The sequence below is a fragment of the Bemisia tabaci genome, chromosome 7, assembly GCF_918797505.1.
Source record: "Bemisia tabaci chromosome 7, PGI_BMITA_v3".
Lineage (NCBI taxonomy): Eukaryota > Metazoa > Arthropoda > Insecta > Hemiptera > Aleyrodidae > Bemisia > Bemisia tabaci.
The window spans coordinates 39271472-39292941 of NC_092799.1; the positions used below are offsets into that span (position 1 = coordinate 39271472).

Sequence of the window (21470 nt, forward strand, 5' to 3'; positions counted from 1 at the left end):
TTTTTCAGTCACTGAAAGTTGAATTGACCCTGAAAAATCACGAATAAGTACAAGCTTAGATCTCTGACTCCTACAAGTACCATTTTTTGTCATAATTAGTTCTTCAGATCTAGACAATCAGTTCTATTATTATCATTCACATTGACAGATGGTAACCTCTAGATAAACCCGTTTTCATTATATTTTGGAATTATGACCCAGATTTTTAAACATTACATGATGAAATCGGGAATTTGCCCTTCAAAAAAATGTAAACGTTCATTTTTTGTCAAAGTACATTCTAGAGATCTACCTGACACTATGAGAAGGTTTTCGTTTATAAATATCTAAAAACAATTCGGTTAAAAAAAAAATAAAAATAACACATTCTTCTCTTTCAGTCACTGAAAGTTTGATTGACTCTGAAAAATCATGCGTAGGTAGGTACATATGTATAAGCTTGGCTTGATCTCTATTTTTTCAATTTTTTAAGTAGGAACCAAAGAGGGGACTTTTAGGGGCACAAGGGGCTCTTCAAGGGTTGAACCGCATAACAGCCAGGAGTAATATTATGATAGCAGATTTAGTGATGATTGATGAATTTTTACACATATTTGGATAGAAAAAGAAAGAATTGAGGGGTAGGTGCCTAAAAATTAGAGCAGCAATATAAGAAAATAACACTTAATAAGGACATATCCAGTTGAAAGTGTATTTTTATTTCATTTGAGTGTATCAAGCACATTCAAACACACTAGGTATTACATTGTCAAAGCCAAAATTGTATGCTTCAACTTGAAATTTTTACAAACTATGTGGGTGCTTAAACTTTTGGAAAGTGTAATTACAGAGTGAGGGGGAAAATCAACAAGCGTGAAAAAAACTTGGCACTTTGGACTGACTTTGCTGAAAAAATCAAGTTAAATTTATGCAAAAAATAGAGTTGTTGGTGTCAAGGACTTAACTAGTGTTTTACGTTCTCTTGTCAAAAATTCTGAGACTATTAAAATTATCTGAAATTCTATGAATAAGGACTCACAATTAATTTCTTAAACAGAGTCGAAAGAAAAAGAAAACTCTGAACAATATATTTCTCCATATTAAATTATTTTGCTTGGATTCTCTTTCGAAACCGAATCAATTCATTAAAGACTTTAAGCAAAACTTTTGAGAAAAGTAGAAGGTGTAGGGAACCTTTACAAAACACTTCTGGTGATTTTTTCTAGGAAATTTCGAGCCGTTTTTTTAAAAGGTGTGTCTCTCATATTCTTTGAGAGAAGTTTGTTACAATGTCTGCTCCTCCTCCTTTCTTCTTTTTTTGCTGGAGAAAGAATACTTCATAGGGAATCTCTCAAAAAATTACATTGACTGTAGAATACCTTTTTGTACGTTCTAAAAAAAAAAAAAAAAAAAAAACCTTAAGGTGTCTCTTGAGAAGTTATTCTACTGAAGACAACACACTCATTAGGTACCCCTGACTCATTTGCTGCAACTTGCAAATGCCTTCAAGATGAGCTCACAAGAAAGCATTTTTAGGAGCGGTTAAGGACAGTTATTTTCCTTCTCTGGCTGTTACAAGTCATCAGTACATTTTTTTCAATAAACAATACAAGTTTTCTCTCTGAAAAGAGGTTGAACTAATAAGTAGGTACTCTACCTAAAAACCTGCCTCAAAATAACAGCAAATTTGTTCTGGCCTTGATAAGGATTTAGATCTACAAAATTATACCACCTAACCAAATAGACAATATTAAACATAAAAAAGAAAAATAATATAATAAACAAAATAAGATGAGTTACACAATGAACCCAGAAAGTTGGAATAATACTTTTTATCACGTAACATAACATATGTATTCAGTCTTCGCCAGCAGGTATGGCATCTTCCAGGCGTTTGATAAACTTGACCCTTAATTCAGTGCATGGATCTCCTTTCAAATGATCTTGCACAAAACATGAGGCTATATCCATTTGAACCTGAAACATTAAAGACTTAGTGGTGAAAAAATATAAGGGTATTCAGTCTTGGCAAGAAATCAGGACTAAACATCAATTTCATCAGAGCTATTCTCACTTTTTTCAGTTTTTCGTGAAATACCCACCATGATGAAGGAATGCAATTGCCGTTCCTGCGTCCAGCCTGCGCTAGAGGAAATGAAGTAGCTGGTGGCAATACAGAATAGTCGGAGCAGCAGAGGTTTCTAGTCCATATGCCACTCATGAGCATGGCAATTTTTACTCTAAATTCTTCATTTTCTCTGCCACAAGGGAGAATGGGCGGGTAGGATTTAAACAACTTTTCTCTCGCTACGAAAAGAAAAAAATGTTATTTGGTGAAATTTCCATTAGTTGGACAGACTCAAGACTTTATCCAACTCTGAAGGAAGTCTGAACAGTGCTGATTTTAGTGCATCAATAATCTTTCCTAGTTTTGATTAAAGAAATCAGACTCATTGGAAATTTTCTGTAGAACGGCATATATTTTATTAATAATTTTGTTCTTCCTCTTTTGAGTAACTGAGAAATTTTTTGAAAAATTCTGGAATTAAATCACCAATGGTTGCTTTTGATCACATCAGTGTCAATTTATATAGAAAGCGTCTCTTTTAATTTTAGACCATAGTCCAGATTTTGCTTCTTCAGACTTTCATTTGTTTGAAAGGTTAAAAGAGGCTCTTGGTAGATTGTGGATGGACAAGTGGACACTGATGAGGAGGTGGAAAACTTTGAGATGAATTGTTCAAAACACAACCTGACGAGCTCTTTGGCAGAGGGAGTCAAAAGTTCGTTATAAGGCTTCAAATTGTTTGGATCTCAACAGCGATTACGTTAACAAGTACATTTAAAAGGTACAGTTAAGCTAGGTCATTTTCCTGGTGATAACATTTTGCTCAAAATCAGAGGGTTTTCATACTTCTTCACTTACTTAGTGAAGGTGGTGACAATGGCAAAGAGAAACTGCTTTACTGAACGTTCTTGCAGTCCAATTATAAAAAATACACTGATAGACTTTGAATTAAAGCAGAGAGTATAGTAAATATAACAATAGAACAGGTTGTTTTGATTGATGGTCCACAAAATATAGCACAGAGGACTTCATTTTTGCGATGACCCTCGTATTGCCGAGCTTTTAAATTGAAGAGATTTTGAATTTTTATCAAGTATGAACATAAATAATTAATTTTTCACTCATCTATATAGTTATACAGGGCCAGATTTAGGGGGTGGCCACATGGGCTGTGGCACATGGCGGCAAATTTTGCAAATTTTTTTAAATGTAAGTATGAAAAAAATCGGATTCAGAAAAAAATTACAAACGAGAAAGGCGACAAAATCTCTCATTTCCTGAGAGTATGTTGTCTTTCTGTGATACAAGAGACAGCACCTTGAAGTAGTTGAATTAAGAGAGAACTCAAACACGCAATTTGACCTGGAGCGGCGCGGCGCAGAGAGCAATGATGACGAGGCCTAGAGATGAAAAGGAGAGGCCCTCGGTGCGGCGGTTGGCATATAGCACATAATAGCGCCTACAGGATTGCATGAATACTTCACGCATTGCGTCAAATACGGTGCGGTCAGCGTGAAACCCATAGCGCCTACAAGGCAGCATGAATACTTCACGCATTGCGTCAAACGCAGTGCGGCCAGCAGCGGTCGGCGTGAGACGCATAGCGCCTACAAGACAGCATGAATACTTCACGCATTGCGCCAAACACAGTGCGGTCAGCGCGGCACGGCGACGGAAGTTAAAAATTATGAAACCACATTTATGTTTGATCTCTCATAAATTTTTCGTGCATTTCTTATAAATGGAATGCCTTGACCACACAGAGATAGGTTTACGGAACTGAAGTTTCGCGCAAAGTTCCTTGCACTTTTGCTAATAGCGTTGACAGGGCTTTCGCAAAAAATGTGTCCGACACGAGTTAACGGGTCTTATGCACGTCCACTTCATGGTTTTGATTGATTTTTCAAAACGAATGAGAGAAGGCGGCAAAATACAGGCGGCCCATGGAAAGCAAGTATGTAAATCCGGCCATGTAGTTATGGCAAACACATTTTTCATTGTTACTTACTTATAACAACTATAAAAGTGAAGTTTTAAGTACAAACCATTTCCAAGGCCCCTTTAAGAACTCCGGTGAGGACATTGCAATACTTCAAATTGAGACAGTGATCAGGAAGCTCGACAAATTCTGTCAGTGGATTGGAGTCAAACTGCAGAGAGAACTCATCACCACTGCTACTCCAATTCATGATTTGCGGAGAAATACCCAAATAAAGCCGGAATGCTGACTGAAAATTACAAAAATGACGAGCATAGGTACCTACTTGCTAGCATTTAAAGGGGCAGATTAAAAAGGTGCATATCTCAACAATAATCAGCAATGCTGTAAGTAGATCTCCTCATTATGTTTAGATTTCTTGAAGAAAGATCATCTCATATCATTTCTCGATCATCTTAGAGCACAAAATTGTGTGTGAATTTTTCTTTTCAAGAGAGAATATTCTTAGAAAATTTCTTGCAAAAACGTATAAGGGGCAGATTAAAGAGGCGCATAGGTTCACAATAATTAGCAATGCTGCAAGTAGATCTCCTTATTATGTTTAGATTTCTTGAAGAAAGATCATCTCATCATTTCTCGATCATCTTAGAGCACAAAATTGTGTGTGAATTTTTCTTTTCAAGCGAGAATATTCTTAGAAAATTTCTTGCAAAAACGAATAATTATCGATGCACTTCCAGGAGTTACTTAGAAAATCTATTCGCATACATGTGACTTCTGTACCTAATTATGTTGCATAAGCCATCAACAATTGAATTGGTCACTCTCAAAAAGACTCAGGTAAGCGCCAAAATTAAAATGCGAGAAAAATACAAAAAAAAAAAAAAAAATGGGAAAAAAAGAAGTTTAAATTGACCCGTTCTGAATCTCTTAGTTCCAAATCGGTGGTGAAACTGCGAGAGAGCGTAGGTATCTCGAATTTTGACGGTTTTGAGTTAGCTGCAGAGACGAATTGTTGAAGATGTTTTTTATCTGCCATCCAGACATAATAATAGAAACTTTATTTAATAAAACTTTTTTCGCGTACCTCGAGCTTAGTTGCAAAAACGCATCATCTCGTTCTTGCGCCTTCATTTGATTCGGCGCACAGTGGATTTAGTCAATAGGGGAGGTCCGGCACAATTTGGAAACTTTAAAACGCTCATAACTCCATTTAAAAGAAAACGTTGAGGATTTGAAAAGGGTTCCATTGGTTTCCTCGTGAAAGCTCCTTGAAGCACTCCTTAAACTTTGAAATGTGACGAAATAAACATCACAGTTTGCAGTTTTAGTCAAAAATTTCATGTCCGACCTCTCTAATAGACTCCATCCACCGTACGGCGTGCTTTACGCACAACGCGAAACGCGAACGCGGAAACGCATCTGAAAATGTGTACTTCGTAATTAGGTGTCAATTCTTAAGGCCGAAAACGCGAATCTCGGTATTTCTACCGTATTTTCTGACATTTCGAAAAATTACTCAAAATGCTGAGAGAGTCCGAAAAAGCATCTTGTTCTTGCTATCCTCAAGAATGATTTCCGTTCTGGTGACACTATAAACGAGTACCTAATGTAGAAGGTTCTTAATTGCTCTCCTGAAAAATCGTGTATTCCGAGATACGCAATTCTGCAGTTTCACCATAATATAAGTATTACTTGAAGCATTTAATGGATTAATCACATCATCACTTACTTTAATATTTAAAACGGGTCAATTAATACAGTTTTTAGGTACTGTTTTGCTTGCATTTTCATTTCTGGTGCTTAACGATTGTAAGTCTTATTGAGAATGACCGATTTAAATTTGATAGGGAAGAGTGTGAAAACAGGGTTATGGGAAATTTTGTCAACGATTTTTTGTCCACGTACATGTTTTTTCAAGTAGTTCACGTCAACGCGTTTTTCCAGCAGGGGAGTTTTGGTCCACCTACCAATGGAGACCCAAAGTTAATTGGTTCCCATGTAAATACAAATGATAATTACTCACAACGTTTTTGGATGAAAATATATTATGTCCCGGAAGAATAATTGAGATTTTTGGTAAAAATGGGGGGGGGGGGGGGCGTCATATCACCGGAGGAAAATTCAACAAAACTCTCCACACCTCTTTGGTGCAACAGGACTTAAGTAGCTTTCATGAAAATCCCATCTTGTTATACCTGACCTGGATAAACCTATTGATTTGCTTCAGCTAAAGGCTCTAGATTGTTTTTCTGTGTACGATACTTCGATATACGGCGCCGCGGCGCTTCGAGCTGGTCTTTGCGACGGAGGTGTTGTACAGTATCGTACGAGATTGAAGGCAACCCAACGTATCATCCATGGCTTCTTTCAAAAGCACGAAGTTCCCTCGCAAAATAATTCGAGAGACGACGACAAAAAGAGCGCAAAAAGTCCTGGTATGCGTATTCAATAATGTTTAGCATGATTTTTGAACTTCATTAGAGGAAAAAGTGACTTAGCTCAAACAGAATTCTGCTCAAATTTACCGCAGAGAAGATTTCTTTTTGAATTTATCAAGAAAATCATGCTTGTTTAAAGAGGAAAAGATACTTATACGTAAAGAAAAGTCACTTACATCAATCGGAAACCCACTTTCATTCAGCAATTTTATTCTTGGTTCAAAATAAAATCTTCGTGACGGCATACTCAAGAATGCTTCTGCCTAAATCAAGTCACTTTTTGCTCTAATGCAATTCAAAAAGTATGCTAGAAGTTATTAAATTCGGATACTAGGACATGGTGAGTATTTGGACAACCGCTCTCTTTTTGTGCCGTAGTGTCTTGATTTATTTTGCGAGGAGTGCTCTGTGCTATTAAAGTATGGCTGTCATATTTAGTATGTTGGAACGCATTCAATTTTGTATGATACTGTGCAACACCTCTGTTGCGAAATAGTCGCTTGAAGCCCCGCGGCACGGCGCGGCGGGCGAGGGCGACCAGCGCGACACGCGCATTGCCGCCTACAAACCTAACAGGGATACTTCACGCATTGCGCAATGCGTGAAGTATCCCTGTTAGGTTTGTAGGCGCCAATGCGCGTTTCGCGCTGGCAGCACGCTGCTCCGCTGTTTCGCTCTAATATTTAAAATCGCGGAGTCAGCGTTCTTCAACTCATGATTTTGAAATTTTTGCACTCTCTGCATGGAATTTTCTCATTTAATCTGACGAAAAAAAGTATGTATTAATGATATGTATTATAATAAAGTACGGCTCATTGAGATTGATATCGATGCGATCGCTTGGAAAAGGTTTTACAAATATTTGCGACGTTTTAAAAATGTAAATTTGTTTAAAATGAAGTAGGTAATATTTTCTTTTAAAAAAAGAGGAAAAAAGTATACTTAGGTAAGGTATATTTTAAATCGAACATTTTAAGGATGGAAATAAAACCAAGTGTTCACCAATGACAATTTGAAACGATGAATCAAAAGAAGAGAGTAACATTTCATTTAGAAAAAAGACTAACCATAACAACACCTCCTTCCCTCTCAATTTTCTCATTTCAATACACGAGGACTAAAATAACATGCTTGGACCAAGTCTTTGTTGCTTATTTTCAGCGTGGACGTACACTACCGTGCAAAACAGGCACACTGACAAAAAATCGGTGACGAAATGTCCTGAAACCGAAAACAGTCCCCATCCCCATTTACTTTTTTTTTTGCTACCCACACGGTTGGCCGCTCATCGGGCAAGTGTGAGATGATAAAGAACCCATTAAACTTACTACTGCAATAAAGATTGGCTTCAAATTTCATTCTGCAGCTGTTATCTATATAGACAAGACTGCATGGTTTTTTCAGGCATGGGGCACAAACACATCAGACTTTCAGACTACCTATTATCAAAATGACGTCGAGGCCTCAGCCTCCTCCCCCCTTACCACAGTCATCCTTTCCCTGATTTTCTATCAGTTTTCAAACAAGCAAGAAATATGGCCCAAAAATTGTTACCTATTGTTCCCGAAATAATACCCAATTCGTATCCATTCGAACTGTTACGTGACAAGGGTAGTATTTATGGGCCTTCGTCAACGGCAACCTTAACGGCTTCTTTCACCAATTCAATTCCAACAGCTTCGAGAAGCCTTTTTAAGATACAGCCTTGAATACACAATACACAACTTGAGAGCTCCTTCAGTTTGAGGGCTTAGGCATTTGCAGTGAAAAAATTTGTAACTATGAAAAAACACATCTTTTAAAAGATGCATGGCAAAGTTCACCATTACAAGTAAGAAGTCGATCAGCTCCTTTAAAGCTAGATTTGATTATTTCGATATTATGAACGTGAAAAAATAACAGGGAAAGAACTTACCTGAATTTTCTCCGCAGTGTCGCGAAAATCGTAACATCTGCCGGTGCCAGTTCTGGCTAGGAAATCTTCAATTAGTCTTATGCCTATATTGTAGCCCATTCTTTCGAGTTGTTTGTTAACTTCATCAACGTTTTCATAGTCTTTCATCAGCTGTGATACCAGCGCTCCGTAAGTCAACGTAAACAGTTCTGAGTTCTAGAACAATCAAAGAAAATTTTGGATATTACTGCTACTTTAATCAGAGCTTAATTGCGTCTAAAAAAATTAGTGGAATAGGCAAAATATCATTCTGATTGGAAAACTTTTGATGATTGCAAAAACTTAAACTTGTGGGGGAAAATAAATCCCTTTGAGAGTTTTTGAAACCTCAGTGAACTCAAAACTTCGACTTTCTGATTCTGAATATTTTCTCAAGATGTTTTAAAGGTGTGACAAAGCTGAACTGTTCTCAATATTTTGTTAGCAGCAAAAAGATGAGTACTCAGTCTTATAAATATAATTTTGAGTAAAATCTTAGAGACTGAGCGATAGACACTCGGTTGAAATGGATTTTACCGATAACACCTCATACTTAGGTGTACCTGTTCGAGAGTCACTATTCCATTCAACTTATTTTCACGCCAAATAATTCGATGGATAAAAGTGAAACTTGACGGAACATTACGTAAGGATCTTACGGAGCACTAGTTATTCACAGAGGGACTAGGATGAGACATACAGGCATGCCTCAATTGCTTCACTTAATGTTGAAGCTACGATTTTCTTTCCTCTAAATGTTGAAATTTATTTTGCACACTGTCTAATTAGGGTCATATAAAAGAGGTAACTTCTACCGTCGGTTATGTTCTTTTGCAACAAGATGTGTAATTAATTAAATTCTCCTTTCATCATTTAACCATTCCATCATAGAGAGTATCAATTTTTAAATTCTTTAATTTGTTAGAAATTCCAAGTGACAGGATTAAGAATAGTTGTCATTCCTTCATAGGTAGCTTTTTGAACTTATTTCTTGAATTCTAATCCAACCAGACCACTGATAATAGTATGCTTTCAGTGCTGGTATGTTCGTAATCCATAACAAAAAATGGAGGAAATAAAAGGAATAACTTATACAGAACTGTTGCTTCTCACATGGGTGAGCGCACTTGAAAATGTAAGCATTTATGTATCCAAAGTATACTGACGTGCATACGAAGCAAGAAAAATTTTTCCGCCCGATTATTTTTTATGGCATGATAAAGAGAGCACAACTTGAAAGCTCTTCAAATTTTCAAACTTAATGTGGTGGTAGAATTGGAAAGGCCTTGATTAAATTCAACAAAAAATCAGGGATCGCGAACAGTTTTTGTTAAAAGATTTAATAATATGCAACTTAAATTTTGAAAAAAACTTTTTCATTCTTGTTCTTGGGAAATAGTTATTGATGATTTAACTGCACAAAATTGATGCTACCAGGCTTTATTTTTTTTAATTCAATTGAGCGGTATCATGCATGATTAAAAGGAGTTGCATGTTCGAAAAAATCGAGATATTGGTCGTAAAACTTCGATTCGGGATCCTATCTGTGAAAATTGGAACAAAAAAGTTAATTTCTTTTTGTCCAAATTCCAGTCTCAAGTTTCATGAAATTTTTCGAATTCAAAGGCGTCGGTCTTGAGATCACAAAACTGTCGCTGAAGTTCTTCATTCGTGATACCTCAATTTGATTTTCCCTTTAGAATTGACAACCAAAATTATGCGAAATTTTGATAATAGTTACTTAAAATTTGGAATATTTTTAATACTGCACCCAGGGTTCCCATTTAAAAAAATTATAGTTCTTATTCTATCATTTTTTAAAACATCAAAATTAGGGATTAGGCACACAGAAAACATAATTTTTTTTAATGGATTAGAGATGTGAAGGATAAAAGTAGATCAATAAATTGAAATTGGGTACGATGAAAATATATTATATAATTTTAACTATTTAAGTAAAAATAGTACAAAATTTCTTCCAAAGTTATGCTGAAAAATGCCCACACAATTCCAGTTTTCGAGAGGAAAGTATTACAGAGAAGAAGAGTTTATCTCACATGAAAGATATACGCTTACAAGGTAAGTCCACAAATAATTCAAGTATAAAACATATAGGAATGCACTTGTACAGGGTTGCCACGGAGTTTAAAAAATGCGATTCCCTGACCAATCTTGGAAACCCCCGAACATTTGAGAATGTGCGGAATGCTCAGAGAGACGTAATTCAAAATAGTTTTCAGCGTGGCAACCCTGGAACAGCGATCCCTCAAGAGAAACAATAATACTTTAGACAAGCATCAATGTGTAGATAGTGATAATGACAAATAGATGAGCGGAGTAAAATAATTGTTTAATTATTTGTCAATGAAAAACCAGTTTCATTATTCATTGAATAATATTTCTTGATTGCTCTAGCTTTCAAGTTTTATCGTCTTCGCATCTTCTGAGCTATTCTGCCGTGCTAAGGAAGAACGCCGAGTGAGCCTTCAAGTGTTGCCATAGTTCCTTCTACAAACAAAAAAATTTACTGGGAAAATTCTGAATATTTTTCCTCCAATTTTTCAGGCAATTCATTCACCTTTTCATCCGAAAATTTCGAGGAAAAATCTGCTTAACTTTCCGCAAAAATACACATTTTATCGAAGAAAATTTAGCAACTCTCCAATGTTCATGCGGCGTTTTTCCAAAGCACGGCAGTATTGTGATCTGTCTTAGATAAACTCATTAAGCAGAAAAAATAGTATCAAAGGACGTGCAAAAGTGAATAGACATGAAAATCAGAAAGATTTTTCAAAGCAAGCAAACGTATGCAATTACTGAACGAACGATGACCAAACTCCATTAAAATAATCACAAAATGCTTGAGGCACAGGAAATTACAAACATTTGATCTGAGTAACAAGAAAATAGTAATAAGTTACGGTTAGTTTTTCATACAGGGTGATACAAAAGTCACGCACCTACCCTACAACCTCTGGAATTTTTGCCCCATTTCAGGGTGGTCCCCTTAAAATCTTGGGGGGGCTCCCAGAGGTAGATGCTTTTAACTTGACCAACGAGCACAGGCGGAATTTCAATTTTTTTTTTTAAAGTTACAGGGATTTGACATAACCTACAAGCACTCGCAGAATTTCAAGTCTCTATCTCTAGGTATTTTTCAAAAGTTATACCAAGTCCGTTACTGATGAAATACAGTTACAAGTGGTGCGGGACTTTTGCATCACCCTGTAGAATATCACTGGGCATAATTGGCCAGAAGCGGTGTCTGGTGCGACATAAAATTTCTTGCTGTATACCGACTTGATCATACTTTTTTCAAAGACACAGAAATTAAAGATGAGTCCTCGGGAGGACAGTAAAGAGAGACAGGACATTATTTTGCATCTTTAGCACAAGCAAAAAATTAAGAGATATTAGGAAATATGTACGTTTAATACCAAAAACCAACGTTACTTTCTTTTGAAAAGCATTTACCTAGAACAAATGATCGTCTCCCGAATGAAAAAACTTATCTTCATACTGCGCTGTTTCGGGGTTTTGTATCCTTTCCTGGGAGTGCCGTTGCACGAATTTGTCCGAAAATTTTAGAGCCGTTTCTCACAAAAGCAAGGGGAAATCACGGAAAATTTCAGATACATTAATGCGACGGAGTTTCTATTACAGGTAAAATGTTGGAGAGAGACACTGAAACAGCGCGATCGAGATACGCTCCTTCGTTCAGGAGAGACAAAATGTTACACTATATTCAATTGAACTCTAAAATCCAAACAATTAAGTAAATTCGACTTTTAATATTACTTGTTCTTTTCAAAGTATTTTTTTACTACAACATGTTATCAATTTACAAAAACGGGAGCTGAGACAGTGCAAAGGAAGTGTGATTCTTATTTCATCTTTATCAACTGAATGACTAAATGTGAGAGCAAATAAGCCTAGTTCCATTTGAAGATATAATTTGTACGAGAGAAAAAATTGAGAAGAAGATAAAGACAGTGTGGATTTGCTTAAAATGTTACATTGAATAAATAAGAAATAGTTTCATGAAAACTTTGAATTAGAGCTAAAAAATTAATAAACTGATGGTAGAATCATGACTTGCGCAAATTCTTTAGTTCTACAATTTTCCTTTGTTTCCATTAATCAAAAGAGGGACCAGACTTAATTTACTCAGGAGTTAAAAACTGCAATATCTTAAGAATATTCAGATCGTTCGTACGCTTTTGTTACAGGGAGAAAATAGTTGGCACAGGGCTGATGAAAGTTCTTTGCAGGTAATAAATTAACTGCAATCAGTTTTGAGTGATTTAACATGAACAGAATACTAGTGGGGTATAAACGGCTACAGAAAGGAAAATATTTGACGGACATTCTTGAAGCAACTTCAAGTATTTTCTGGCGAGTTACAGAATCTCGAACATTTTTTTGAGTTCAACCATTAGTTGCCAGTCTGTTTTGACTAGGTCATCTCTGAAATAATCTTTACAAGCGTCTATGGATTGACGACTGATTTTACTAACTAGCATATCTTTTTCATCAAAATGACGACCGAACATTTTGGGCGCTTCCCCAGGAATGGGCTCGATCTTGATGCAGACTTCTTGACCTTTCCGCGCACTTTCTACAGGCTTGTGGTTGCTTTCTATACCCGTTACAATTCCTAATTCGACGAACTCCTTACTGGGGACACATATCGGTGTGCCCTCTTTGACGATGCCTGCCTCGATCATGACTCCCATGACGATCGGATCTCTTGAATTGAAGATGAACTGAGGTAGAACCCGTAACTTGCAGGGAAAGACAGCTATCGATTTAAATTCGTCTCGTTTCTTTTGTTTCAACTCTTCCGTGTAAGCTGTGAACTTATCGAACAAATGGTAAATGATGTCCGCCTGGAAAATTTTAACTCCTACAGCATCAGCGAGTTCCTGCGCATCTCTTTCGACCTTCACGTCGAATGCTAGGATTGTTGCGTAGCGCGATTCATGTTCCAACATGGTCGAAGCTTTCATTACATCCTTCTTCACTACGGGTCCTATGCGAAATGAGCAGTAAGGAATTTTCGAGGATCTTAAAAATTCTAATAACGCTTCCAACGAACCTAACGTAGAGGCTTGGACGTAAACGCCTCTATCATGTACCTTGATATGACTAAGGGCAGATTTCAATTCGTGACTTACTTCCTTCGTCAATACCTCGACTTCGTCGGGCTGTTGAGCTACGTACAGATTTAAACCAGCGATGGCTTTTTCTAATTCCTTTGCTGCAATTTTCACTCCTTGGGCAGCCTTTACCTCTTTGTGGTCAATATAAGCATTCTTTACTCTCAGCTCTTTCAGGGGCTGGGGCATGAGTAAAGATCTAATTTGAGTGACGATCGGTCCTTCAGTGCCGGCCAAGACCATGGTATCTCCTTCCCGCAGATAACCGTTGACGAGAATAGCATCTATTGTTGTTCCTAAACCGGAGATTGCTTTGACTTCTAGGACAGTGGCTTGCAGTTCTTCGCTGAACATCAATCTTTTAGCCAACATGTTCTGGCAAATTTCAACAATGAGGGCTAAGATGTTCCCCATACCTTCTCCGGTAATGGCTGACGTGGGGACAAGCGAAACATAACTGCGAGTATCTGGATTCTCGTAAAACAAAGCAGCGTTCAGTCCTTGCTCGGCAAATTGCAGTATAACTTCCTTCGTCCTACGTTCGAATTCTACAATTGTGTTGGGCGCTTGCGCTTTTATCGTTTCCCTGATGTCTTTTTTGGGCGTGGAGTTCCAATCGTACAATCTGTCGATTTTGTTGAGGGCTACAACGAACGGAGTTTTCTTGTTTTTCAACAAGTTAATTGATTCTATAGTTTGCGGTTCTAGACCGTGCATGATATCAACGACTAATATAGCAATATCACAAAGAGAGGAGCCTCGGTTACGCAAATTACTAAAAGATTCGTGACCTGGCGTATCGATGATCAAAAGACCGGGAACTCGTAGCTCCATTTGAGAAAATCCTTTGACAATTTTTCCCTGCTCCTTGATGGCATCGATCGGAACATTCGTTGCTCCGATTTGCTGCGTGATACCACCTGCCTCGCCATCTTGAACATTCGTCCGCCTTAGTTTATCTAAAATCTTTGTTTTACCGGTATCTACGTGTCCCAGAACACAAACGATAGGGGCTCTCAGGACATCGAGTGACCTCTTCTTCTCTGCTTTCTCACGCCGTTTCTGAATTCGCTGTTTGATTTTCTGCAGCCTGTTTTCATTTTTATCTCCTTCGCTGTCATCCGAATCATCGTCTTCACTCCCACTGTCATCGCTACCGGACTCATCCTCACTTTCTGAATCAGACTTGACCTTAACACCGTCCATTTTCTTTTCTAGTTCCGACGTTTCCGCTTTTGCTTTCTCTGCTTTGTCAGCCGCCTCTTCTTCCTCCTCCTCTTCCGAGGAGATCATGTCCCAGGAGTCTTTAATCTCATCTTCTTTCTCTTCACTTTCTTCTTTCTTGACGTCTACGATTTTGACCTCTACTTCGCTTTGGGCAGCCTGAGCATCCGTATTCTTGTCATGAGAGTTGTAGTGAGGATCAGATTTTTTGTGTGCTGACTTAGGTTTCTTCTCTCCGATGACCAGTCCTTGAGCTTTCAGGGCCTCGACAAGCGCCAGCGCTCTAGCCCTGTCTGCTTTTTGTTTCGGTGTAAGGTATTTTCCTTCGGCTTTTAACCGCTCTTTCCTTTCTTTTTCTTTTTGCTTCTTCTTTTCTTTCCGTTCTTGTTCGACTCTCAGTTGTTCTTGCCGTGCTTTCTCAGCTTCTTCTATCGCCCGAATGCGTTCTTCTTCTTCTCTTTGCGCTTTCTCTTCTTCTTCTCGCATTTTTCGCAGGGCTTCTTGCATGGCTGCAAGGGCTTTCTTGCCAGGCCCTTTGCCTTTCCCGCTGTCCTTTTCCTCTTTGACATCTTTCTCTGCGCCTTTTTTCTTCTTTTTATCAGCGGTTACTTCTTTCTCCGGTTTTTCCTCCGGCTCAGCATCTTTGGCTCCGCCCCCTTTTTCTTGTTCTTCTTTGCCTTTTCGACGTTGGACATTTTGGTACTTGCTATTCACTCTACAGCCGATGAATTGTGCTCGCAAAAAAAAATTATATCAAGTTCAATGCGAACAGGTTTTAACTATCGGGAGGCTAGTTAGGTTCATGTATGGTTACAATTTGAGGAGCTATGCCTACAAAACTGCATTTGCCAATTTTCACCGAGTAGACAAGGAGAAACCCTGAAAAAAAAGCAAGACAGGCAAATGGAGTAATGTACTGTTGAACAGGATTGCAACAAAAGTTATTCTGGGAAGTACAATAGAGGATTATCGAGAAGACTTTAGACCATACTGATGATTTCTCAAGGTTCCAATCTTATTCATGTTTCAAAATTCCCTGAATTATTGGAAACATTTCCAGACCACCGGCGCTGAACTTTCCTGACTTTTTAGAGATTAAAAAAGAAAGGAGGTTAATTTCAAAGCAGCGATGCAAAATTTGAAGCACCGTAACTGCATGTTTGGAATTGAAACTTGCACAAATCGCGGGTTTAGTACCCATGGCACTCATATTGCGCCATAAAATTTCTGAAAATTAGGTAACGCTGGCGCACGGTACCGGTGCGCAATGGAAGTTAAAGCTGTTGGGCAGCCGCACTGAAAATTTCCCTGACTCGGTGCAAAATTCACCGACCTTTTTTACATAACTGTACATGTTTTTTTATTTTCCTTACTGTTCTAGGTTTTCCCTAAACTGTGCAACCCTTATTATACGACGATTTTCCGTAGCAAGGCAGCACACGTTTCATATCTTGGCTAAAAATTCTCCTCATCGCGAATAAAGGATAACGGTGATACATATAGCGTTATGGTTGGAGCACCGCGTCGCTTGAAAAGAAAATCGCCGCTGATTCGCCTTCAAATTTAACGATGCAACACCGAAGTTAATTAAGTTGCATCCACCGATTAGCTGTATTCTGAAAATGTCCACGTATCCTGAAGACCTAATACTAATATTTGAGGAATTAGTGGCATTTTATGACTAATTATCGGTTAATTAACTACTGACAGACACGCACAGCCACGCCGAGGAAAAACGCCGTACCAACATTCGAATGTTGCCAAATGTCTCTAAAAAAGTACGTATTTTCAAGGAGAATTATGATTATTTTTCTTTAAAAGTTTCAGATGATTTCGATCGAATTGTTAACAAAACTTCTCTGAAATAATGGAGAAAAAAAATTCTAAAATCTCTCAACAAATCTGTGTTTTGTCGAAGGAAATGTGGCTACAGCCGAATGTTCAAAAGGCGTTTTTTCTTGGTACGGCAGCATTTTTTTGACCCTAAACTACAAATCCTCCTTCAACATGAAATAAGGATGACAGTGATACATGAGGCTCAACGGTTGGAGCGCCGCGCCTGACCGTGTCGCTTGAAAACAAAATCGCCGCTAGTTCGCCTTCGAATTTGCCGATATGCAACCTAACCCCACACCGAAGTTAATTAAGTTGCATCCATTTTTTGTTCGTATTCTGAATATTTCTACGCAATCTGAAGACCTATTACTTACATTTGAGGAATCAAAAGTTTGGAATAGCAAACAAATAGGTATACCTATTAGAAGAGGAAAAAAGAGGAAGAAAAAAAAATCAGCGAACGATTTTTGCTTTCTGTTCCAAATGTCAAAGGTGTAGATTGCAATGACCAAGCATCACAGATTTTTCATTTTTTCATTCCTAAAAATCGAACAAATCAATTTAAGAGCTGATAAATTTTTTTGGACACAGATTGATTAATTTTGTCAATTTTCGGGAAAAATTGAATCAAATCAAACCTCTGAAATCGGTTTTCTCATGCAGATAGCCATCCTTTCTCTTCATTAATACATAAAGCAACCCCCAATGGACAAGAATACTGTACTGTACCAGGTCACAGCAAGGATAAATGACAAGTGAAATGACAAATGACATGATCAACCACACAAATGAAAAGTTCGGTGGTGCCCCCCCCCCCCCCCCCCGGGCCCGGTCATATGAAAGATGGGGGGGTATAAAAGCAGTGAGAATAATATACAGTGTGAACCAGAGGCGCGGCGTGACAAGCTCCTTTTAGACAGATTCCAAGTTTGAAATTTTGTAATTGTAAATTGAAAAAACCACATAGCATGGTTCAGGACAGAGACATTCTTTTCATTAAAGAAAAAAGAAAAAAAAAGAAAAAAAAAACAGCAGCATCTCTCAAAAAGTGATTTAGGTATGTAAAAAAGCATGAAGAATTTGGGCGCTCTCATAGCTAACACCCAATGTGAGTGCGTACTTTTTGTGCCCCTTGCAACAGGCCTATATTGTACCCCAGTGCCCTGCATAACATGAATTTCTTTGACCATTAATAATCTATAACTCCCCTGTACGATAACTTTCTACACTCGACTGCACTGAAATCCATCTGATAAATGTAAAATAAACCTGGCCACTGCTGTCTGATGAAGATGCATACCAGTATTCGAAACTCATCTTTGAGTTTCAGGAGCCATGTGGCTCATCAAGCTCGATTTTTAGGGGAAAATGAAGATTTTTTAGGGGCCAAATTGGCTTGATGCCAAAACATCACGGCGCATTCAGTGAAAATTTAAACGCAAGATGTTTTAGATACAGAACAAGTACCTACCTGGCTATAACTTGGGAGATCTTTTGAAAAATCACCAAACAGAAAAATTAGGATTTTTTTCAGTGGGGGGGGGGGGAGGATTTTTAGGGGCCATGTTGGCGCAGAGCCTTCATTTTTTAGGCGCCATGATCGATTTCTTGGGCTCATTTGGTGCGCTGGCGCCTGTGAGTTTCGAACACTAATGCATACCAATTTTCAAACCTAGTGTCTGGATTTCCAGATTTTCAATTCCTAATATTTACCTCATTTTCCCTGATGAAAAGCTAGGAATCTCTCTCATAAATATCTGAATTTCTAGGAAAAACTAGATTTATCTTGAGAATTTGAAGAAAAAAACTCAACCATTTTGTCTTAAGTATCATTCTTAAAAGCTGAATCAACTTGAGCCACTGCGTTGTAACTGACGTAACCTCAAGGCAGCAGAAAAAGAACTTTCTGCTTCTTAGATCTAATTCCTCTCCTCAGCTACCTAAGTAATTTTTTGATTTTCAAGATTCTCATCGTTTCTTGATAAATCCCTATATTTCCAGGTCCTAGACACAGTTCTTTCAAACTTGAGCAGATGAAGCCTAACATTAAAGGCCCGCCAAATGATTAATATGAGCTGACATGAAAGAGATGGTGGTAAAGAGCATGGTAACCATCTGTTCACTGGTGTCCGTGTCAAAAAAGTTTACGCACTTTCTGAGTACAATAGGAAAATAGCTGTCTTCAATGTAAAATTGAAGTAGATACAAGAATCTTGATAACAGTTCTTCTGTCGCACTCTTAAACGGCATAAACTTGTTGGACGAGGACTCGATGAATTTTCCTAGTCCCACAGACCGACTTTAACCCCAGTAACGACTTCCATTGGATTTTCTGAGGTGATTAGATACAAGTTATACTAAGGATTGAAGATACGATTAAAATACTAGAAAGTATTAGGGTAAATGAGATGATACTATATCTTGGGAGAACAAAATTTGTAAATGGTACAAGATGGCTCGATGCCACATGCTACAAACGACGATACCTGACCCAACATAACCTAACTTCATTGCGAATCGACGTTGTAATATCAAGAACTTATTGACAATTATAGAGAGATTTAAAATCTTGCAAAAGCCTCCAAATTAGTAGAGGGCCAGTGGATGGTCAGAAAGGCATATAGTGTAGACATTGCGGCGTAAATTAGCAAACCATTCCTGAATGGTAAGTAAGGGGGTTGCAATGGTAGGTTACACCAGAGCGGTTCATACTTCAGAAAAATAGGAAAACTTCAACTTACGACTTTCTTTTGGTCAAGCCTCGTTCCTTGCCTCGACATTAGAGTGTGTTGCGGAGACGTAAGTAAAACAAATCACTACTATTACACAGAAAGAAATAAGTTTACATGAAAAGCGTGTCCGATTACAACAGCTGGAAATGCGCTTATCAAATGGACGTATTTCTACCAAACGGACCTAAGCGCCATAGGGTGAGGAAGGTAGAGAGGGGCTTGGATTGGCGGCGGAATCAGGCGTCCGGCTTATTCCGTCCTATACTCGCAATGCTTTTCCATGGCGCTTAGGTCCGTTTGACAGAACGCGCTATCCGGGATTCTAAATTCCTCAAAAGGAACTCAAATTGGCGCTTAGTTCCGTTTGATAGAAATACGTCCAAATCAACAATGGCGGAGGTGGGTTCAAAGCAGGTTCAAAGCGCCTTATCGACAAATCGTAGGTTGGCACCTGGCAATTTAGCGCTTGATAATTGAGCAAACCTGACACTCCTCAAACTGGCGCCAAGTTTAAATTTGCGGACTTTTATCGGACGTGCGACGGTCCCGAGTTTCGTTAGACTCATATCGACGGTGAAACTACCAAACCACGTATCTCGTTTGCGACGTCGCAGACTTCCTGTCATACTTTATTTTTTAAATGAAAAACTACTTAACATCCAGTCTTGAAAATTTCTGTGATTTTTCCTCTTTGTGCGGAGAAAATTCCGTGAAAATTTCAAGGAATGATATTGATTTGGTCTACTTCAAAAAAATAAAATGTGGGCGTAGATTTTAAACACCGCAAACGAGTTACGTGGTTTGGTAGTTTCACCGTCGACCACGTGTACTGTTGATTGTCCTTACCATGGTGTCTACACTACGGGCGCAAGGCAACCAGTGTAACGAATGCTGTAAACTTCCGGAGGATCCGATATGTCATGACCCGAGACTCGAGGTCTTTTACGAGTTCCAAGACCAATGGCCGACTGGGTTCGTAATGACCCCTTGCGGTCGGAAATTCGCATGCTACCCGGCGAGCATTGACCCTCTCAACACCAACGACGGGTGCAACGGCAAGTACGCCATGGCCGAACTCATCGACTGTAGAGAGATCCCTTACCCTAACCTCTGCATGAACAACCCATACGGAGGTGTCATCAACTACTCGACTTGTCCACCAACGACAAAAGGCCTCCGGCATCACTTCATCAGCGTCATAACGATAGTTTACGTAAAAGAGGGCAATATTATCCTCTGTTTGGACGTCGGCCGTGCCAGGGATTGCAAACAGGTTCTCTACCAAGGGTCTTTGGGCGGGACCAAGGTGGTTGCGCTCAACCTATGTAACGACTGTGTAGAACGAATTTATTATTTTGATGCCAATGTGGCAACACCCACATCGTACCTCAGAAGCATGGCTGTGGACCCCAAGAGAAACGTAGCGTACATTGCGGACGGAGCGAAATCCACAATTATTGTGTTGGACTTGTGCACCGGGAAATCTTACATCGCGTTCCAAGGGGATAAAACCCTCTTGCCTATTCCGAACTTTTTACCTACCATTATTGGTCAACCGTTGTACAACGTGGGGAACAGCACATGCGGTCCTTGTGGGAACATCGTCGTGGGGGCTCTTGCGTTTGGTGTGTCCATGGTGACTCTTTCGCCGGACGGGAAACTGCTATACTACTCCCAGATCAGTGGTCGGTTGCTTTATTCTTTGTGCACGCAAGCCCTGTTGGACAAACTACCATCTTCCGAAGTCGCGAAAACTGTGAGGTACCATGGCAAGAAAGGGGTGTCCTTCACGATACTTTGTGACCAGAGGGGCAGAGTTTGGTCTGGTTTTGCGGAGAATGACGGGATTACAGTCTATAACCCAAACTGTCCATTCGCGAGGAACTTCATGTACATCCGTGACCCTCGATTGAATATACCGTTTTCCTTCACTGAAGGGGAAGACGGTAATATTTATTTTATTGATGACTCGTTGAGCGGCGTGGCGGTATCGTACCCAGGAACGGGTCTTCCGTTCGTGGACAGGAGAAAGAAGCCGTACGTGGTGTTTAGATTTAAGTCGCCTTGTGAGAGTCTCTGTCCGAGTTTTTGCGACCCGGCAACGCTGGGATTACAAGTATGCTCCTGTGGCTGTTGAGTCCAAGAATCGGAATGAAATG

General features: G+C 38.8%; 3 protein-coding genes across 3 annotated transcripts; 1 reads left to right on the forward strand and 2 right to left on the reverse strand.

The window, feature by feature from the left end:
* Window positions 1-677: 677 nt before the first annotated feature.
* On the reverse strand, window positions 678-19468 carry LOC109032277 (blocked early in transport 3). The gene is made up of 4 exons (XM_019044326.2): window positions 19321-19468; window positions 8343-8537; window positions 4093-4275; window positions 678-1956 (listed from the first exon to the last, which is right to left on the reverse strand). The coding sequence occupies exons 1-4, from the start codon at window positions 19357-19359 to the stop codon at window positions 1837-1839; spliced, it is 537 nt and encodes a 178-aa protein (XP_018899871.1). The 5' UTR covers window positions 19360-19468; the 3' UTR covers window positions 678-1836.
* Window positions 10279-19472, reverse strand: LOC109032276 (eukaryotic translation initiation factor 5B). Its single transcript, XM_072302851.1, has 2 exons — window positions 19321-19472; window positions 10279-15622 (listed from the first exon to the last, which is right to left on the reverse strand). Exon 2 carries the CDS (start codon window positions 15248-15250, stop codon window positions 12761-12763), a length of 2490 nt encoding a protein of 829 aa, XP_072158952.1. The 5' UTR covers window positions 15251-15622; window positions 19321-19472; the 3' UTR covers window positions 10279-12760.
* An 818-nt stretch (window positions 19473-20290) lies between these two features.
* On the forward strand, window positions 20291-21448 carry LOC140225138 (uncharacterized). The gene has a single exon (XM_072302907.1). It carries the CDS (start codon window positions 20291-20293, stop codon window positions 21446-21448), a length of 1158 nt encoding a protein of 385 aa, XP_072159008.1.
* Window positions 21449-21470: the final 22 nt, after the last annotated feature.

Bases quoted from the DNA above. Each gene is read 5' to 3' on its own strand.
- LOC109032276 (XM_072302851.1), bottom strand. From the start codon at position 15,250: ATGCAAGAAGCCCTGCGAAAAATGCGAGAAGAAGAAGAGAAAGCGCAA.
- LOC109032277 (XM_019044326.2), bottom strand. From the start codon at position 19,359: ATGTCGAGGCAAGGAACGAGGCTTGACCAAAAGAAAGTC. The intron at 4,276-8,342 runs GTAAGTTCTTTC...TGTAATTTTCAG, and splicing joins ACACTGCGGAGAAAATTCAG to TCAGCATTCCGGCTTTATTT. The intron at 1,957-4,092 runs GTTTGTACTTAA...TTAATGTTTCAG, and splicing joins TTAAAGGGGCCTTGGAAATG to GTTCAAATGGATATAGCCTC.
- LOC140225138 (XM_072302907.1), top strand. From the start codon at position 20,291: ATGACCCCTTGCGGTCGGAAATTCGCATGCTACCCGGCGAGCATTGAC.